This window comes from Mesitornis unicolor, unplaced genomic scaffold (genome assembly GCF_000695765.1).
Source record: "Mesitornis unicolor isolate BGI_N332 unplaced genomic scaffold, ASM69576v1 scaffold47635, whole genome shotgun sequence".
NCBI classification, from domain to species: Eukaryota; Metazoa; Chordata; class Aves; order Mesitornithiformes; family Mesitornithidae; genus Mesitornis; species Mesitornis unicolor.
This window is the reverse complement of record NW_010185776.1, coordinates 1-4,977: the sequence shown is the minus strand read 5'-3', so window position 1 is coordinate 4,977 and position 4,977 is coordinate 1. Positions and strand designations below refer to the sequence as shown.

General features: G+C 54.9%; 1 protein-coding gene across 1 annotated transcript; it reads left to right on the top strand.

Moving 5' to 3' along the window:
* The first annotated feature begins 94 nt into the window (after positions 1–94).
* LOC104540995 (inverted formin-2-like) lies at positions 95–3,041 on the top strand. Its single transcript, XM_010184935.1, has 4 exons — positions 95–488; positions 2,021–2,136; positions 2,247–2,406; positions 3,004–3,041. The coding sequence occupies exons 1-4, from the start codon at positions 95–97 to the stop codon at positions 3,039–3,041; spliced, it is 708 nt and encodes a 235-aa protein (XP_010183237.1).
* Positions 3,042–4,977: the final 1,936 nt, after the last annotated feature.

The window sequence follows — 4,977 nt, the reverse complement described above, 5'->3', positions numbered from 1 at the left end:
GAAATCACTGAATAGAAAATCAGCTCTGTTGGGCTCAAACCAGGACAGCCACTGACTTTGTCCTTCCTTTTCCTCCCAGGACAAACTGCTCACCATGTCCATCAAGAAGGAAGGCGCCCACAAGAAATGGGCGGCCCTGAAGGAGAAGCTGGGGCCGCAGGAGACGGACCAGTCGGAGGCCAACTTGGAGAACGCGGAGCCCGAGCTGTGCATCCGCCTGCTGCAGATGCCGTCGGTGGTGAACTACTCGGGGCTGAGGAAGCGACTGGAGAGCAGTGACGATGCCTGGATGGTGCAGTTCCTGGAGCTGTGCGGGCTGGACCTGCTGCTGGAAGCCCTGGACCGGCTGTCGGGACGCGGGGTGGCCAGGATCGCGGATGCTTTGCTGCAGCTCACCTGCGTCAGCTGCGTGCGCGCCGTGATGAACTCCCACAAGGGCATCGAGTACATCGTGAGCAACGAGGGCTACGTCAGGAAGCTCTTCCAAGGTGAGGAGACCTAATCCTGCTTCACCCATCGCTTGCTGCACAGGGATGGGCTTCCCTGTGAACCGCCTGCCCTGCGCCGCGCTTCTTGCACGTTGGCGATTAACGAAATAGATCATTTTTTTACTTTAAAACCATATTGCTTGGAGATGGCTTTGCTTCGCCACTCAGTGCTATTTAGGTGGGCTCATTCCCACACAAATGTCTTCATGGTTCACTGAAAAGCCAGGGATAAACGGGGATTTGATGTCCAATGCAATGGCACAAGGGGCAATGGTCCCAAGCTGGAGCACAGGAGGTTCAAGCTGAAGATGAGACCAAAGTTTGTGAGTGTGAGGGTTCTGGAGCATGGCCCAGGCTGCCCAGAGAGGTTGTGGAGTCTCCTTGTGTGGAGACACCCAAAGCCCTGGCCGTGTTCCTGTGTGACTGCTCTGGTGATCCTGCTCTGGCAGGGGTTGGACTGGGGGAGCTTTCCAGGTCCCTTCAACTCCTGACATTCTGGGATTCTGTGATAAACTCGGTCATAGCTGGGTTGGGAAGTGGGCATGGGAAGTCCTCGACCCTCCAGTCCTCAGCATTCATTTGCTGTTTGGTGTTCCTGAGCCTCAGGGGCAGAGGAGAGCAGCTGAAAGGGCTCAGAGGCTTTGCAGGCTGTGAAGAGAGGAGGTGACACGGGTGGGACGCAAGAGCTTGAGAGCTCATTTAGGGGATGGCAGGGGACACCACTCAGTGTCAAGGCACCTCCTGCGGTTTACTGTGCAGCCCTTAATGTGCTGTGGGGTAACTGAGCTGCTCCACAGCACTGGGACCTTTGCTGTGCCCAGAAACCCCTATTGACAGCTCTGTGCAAGGCGTTTGGTCCCAAAGCTGGCGTGCTCCCCGCTGCAGCTTTGAAGTCCTCTTCCTCCCTCTGCACCCCGTATTTTCTTAACCAGTGTGAAGCACAGAACTGGCATTTCTGAGCTGTGGAAGACAGGGGGGCACCCTGGGCTTTTTGGCAGCCAAGCTCCTTTGTGCGTTAATGAAGGAAAATGAGATGGGCTCAGCCACTGCTCCCAGCTCCTGGCAGCACAGAGAAGGAGCAGCGGAAAACAGGGACCTCATGGGGACCGGTCAGAACAGTCAGGCTGCTTGGTATGCGGATTGGGTGTTTCTGCACTAAAAATAACACTCATTAATTGGGAAAATGGCTTATCTGCTGCTCTAGAAATCACCCGTTTGTGAAAATGGGAATAAAATGTGTGGCTGTGGGTGCTGAGGTGCTGGCTTCTGTTGCAGCGTGGCACTGGTTCATGGAGGAGATGAACAGCTTCGGGCAGCACCAACACGCCAATTTGGCAGCATTTGCTGTTCCCACTGGAAGCTGCTATCACAGAATGCCATTGGGAGGGGATATCTGTACACCGGGGTATTTCTCATCCCATCTTCCATCCCTCAGGCTTTTCTCTACCGCTGGCCATGAGCCCTGTAGCAGGAGACACTGAGACTCAGAGCATCGCTGTCGTTGTAAATCCTGGTTTGTTTTGTTTCCCCAGCACTCGACACAACTAACGTGATGGTCAAAAAGCAGGTGTTTGAGCTCCTGGCTGCGCTGTGCATTTACTCGTCAGACGGCCACGCTTTGGCGCTGGATGCCCTGGACCATTACAAGGTGAGTGCAGGGGCACGGCTCTGCTCAGACCCACGCACCACAGAAGGGACTGGGAGTGCCCCAAAGTGGTGGGTGTTTCTGAACAGAGATGTCACTGGTGTCGTTTGCAGAGCGCCAAGAACCAGCAGTATCGATTCAGCGTCATCATGAACGAGCTCGCCAACACGGACAACGTGCCCTACATGGTGACGCTGCTGAGCGCCATCAACGCCATCATCCTGGGGAAGGAAGAGCTGCGGACGAGGACGCAGATCAGGAATGAGTTCATAGGTAAGGACGGTGGTTGCACCAGCTTCTTCCTGAGAAAATCAGTTGCCAAGGCCTGGGGAGCTCCACTTGTGACCGATCTCCATCTGGGTGTAACCCCATTCACCACCACGCTTTGGGCAGCCCATTTCTCCAGCAAGATGCTGTGGGAGACACTGTCAAAGGCTTTAGTGAAGTCCAGGTACACAACACCACATCCTCATCCACTGGGCAGTCACAGGAGATCAGGTTGGTCAAGCAGGACTGTTCATAAACCCATGCGACTGGGCCTGACCTGGTTGTCCTGCCCATGCTGTGATGTCTCTGAGGAGGATCTGCTCCATCACCGTCACCCAGGTCGGGCTGACAGGTCTGGAGCTCCCCGGGTGCTCCCTTGGCCCTGCTTGGAGATGGGCACCACATCTGTGAGCCTCCATTTAACCAGGACCTCCCCGGTCAGCCAGGACTGCTGATAAATGATGGAAGGGGCTCGGTGAGCCCTTCTGCTGCTCCCTCACCCTCAGTGCATCCCATCCGGCCCTATAGACTTGCAGTAAGATCCTAACAGATCAGTGCCAAGTAGGTTGAAATGCTGATATTTTGTCGTTGTTGTTCTCCCAGGGCTTCAGCTGCTGGATATTTTAGACAAGCTAAGGTAAGGATTACTGTTCAAATTTTATTTGTGAATTAAATTGACAGTAACATAGCTATGGAAACATAAGACTTGTCAATCCCCAGTTGTGTGAAGTGTTCCCAGGAGGGTTGGACCACACTCGTGTGTGCCCATCACACAGGCACTGCAGGCGTTAGGCCAGCGTTGAGGTGCTCTGGGCCACCTCGATGTTCTGGGGACGGCTGCTGGTGCAGGTGGCACTGACAGAGACCACAGGCATGGACAGAGCAAGGCCAGCAATGTCCTCACAGGGCTGCGTTTCAGACCGAGCCCAAAGCGATGCTGAGGGTCACTGAGAAGCACCGACACCGCTGGTGGTGGCCCCAGAGCGTCCAGCATCCACACTTTGCTGACCCACATCTGGACATACCCAGCTTGGCGGTTTCTTAATGATATTCTGTCAGAAACACCCATGATAAATTATGGAATGAATTATACGTTAGTTGCAGTTATCCGTGTAACTGGAACTGCTCCAGCTAATCCCATAAAATAGGGAAGAGGAGATATTTCAATACTGCCACGGGCAGAGTTCCTGTACTATGTGCTCTTGGGAGTAACGAACGAGTCGGCTTTAGAGCGTTTGGGGGTTTTTAATCCAATTTTGCATAACAGAGCAGGAAGTTTTTGTAACGGACATCACTGGAATATTTTCATTTTGACTTAAGTTTAAAAAAATAAAGAAGGTGGCCCAGTTTAATAAAGCTGGAAATGCCACTGTTGTTACAGCTCCGAGGAGGAGCCCATACAAATCACACACTGGGGCAGGTTATGATCGAAAAGTCCCATCCATGTGTGTGTGTCGACTGTAGAAAGAGGCACATTCAGTTCAAGGAAGGGTGCACTGAGGGCATTTGATCCTTTAGAAATGAGGTGGAGCTGGGTACTTCCAGCACCTGCTGGCTGAGTGTTGGAGGCACAGAGATAAAAGCCACTTGAACAAAACCAACTGAAAACCAGCGAAGGGCTCTCCAGTGGAGATGAACGCTGTGGTATTGCAGGGACATAGAGGAGGAGGACCTGCTTATCCAGTGTGACACATTTGAGGAGTTCAAGATAGAGGATGACGAGGAGTTACTAAAGATATGCGATGGGGTAAACATGAACGACCACCACGAGGTCTTCTCGTCCCTCTTCAATAAGGTAAGGGGCCGTCAGGCGGGGCACACCCCGCGGTGTGGGGTGAAGGCGCTGTGCCTGGCCCAGCCGTGCCGTGACGGAGCTGCTGTCCCCAGGTGAGCCGCTCGCCCGTGTCCGTGCAGCTGCTGTCCATCCTGCAGAGCCTGCTGCACCTGGAGCCCTCCCACCGCTCCGGCCTCCTGCTCTGGGAGTCCTTGGACGCCGTCGTCAGCAGAGCCCTCCTGCTCGCTAACGACGGTAACGACATTGCGCTCCTCTTGTGTCCCCTCGTCCTCCCCAGTGCCCACAGAACTCCCTCCCAAAATCACAGAAACAGCCCGTGGGCCTTGCTGGGAGCGGAGCAGAAGCCGAGACAAAGCCACCCAGGCCGCACAGGTCGGGTCTTGATGCAAAGGCCCGGCCGTGCAGTGAGGGCTGGCCATGCTGAGCAGCGGGCTCAGGGTTCATGGTCCAGCTCTGATGGCAAACACCTGAGTTTTGGGTGGTGGCACCCGGTGCAGATCTGACCCCGCTGGCATTAAACTGCGGGTGCTGGCTGCTCTGACTGGCAGGCGTGCCCAGAACAGTGTTTGTGGGCCAGGACCACGGGAAGGTCCTGGAAGATCAAGGGGTGGTTGTGTAAAGCGGGCTCTGTGGCTCCAGATCTGAGCATGGGGGGGGTTGGATTGCGTGAACCAACATTTGGGCCCCATCCCTTCTCTGACCCAGCTCGTCTCTCCAGTCCAGGGGAACACGGTTGAGGAGGTCATCGAGAGGCTGCTGTCCATCAAGAAGCACCCGAGCAG

Excerpts from the sequence above, each read along its gene's own strand:
- LOC104540995 (XM_010184935.1), top strand. The coding sequence starts at position 95 with ATGTCCATCAAGAAGGAAGGCGCCCACAAGAAATGGGCGGCCCTGAAG. Across the intron at positions 489-2,020 it reads CGTCAGGAAGCTCTTCCAAG|CACTCGACACAACTAACGTG; the intron begins GTGAGGAGACCT and ends TTGTTTCCCCAG. Across the intron at positions 2,407-3,003 it reads GATCAGGAATGAGTTCATAG|GGCTTCAGCTGCTGGATATT; the intron begins GTAAGGACGGTG and ends TTGTTCTCCCAG.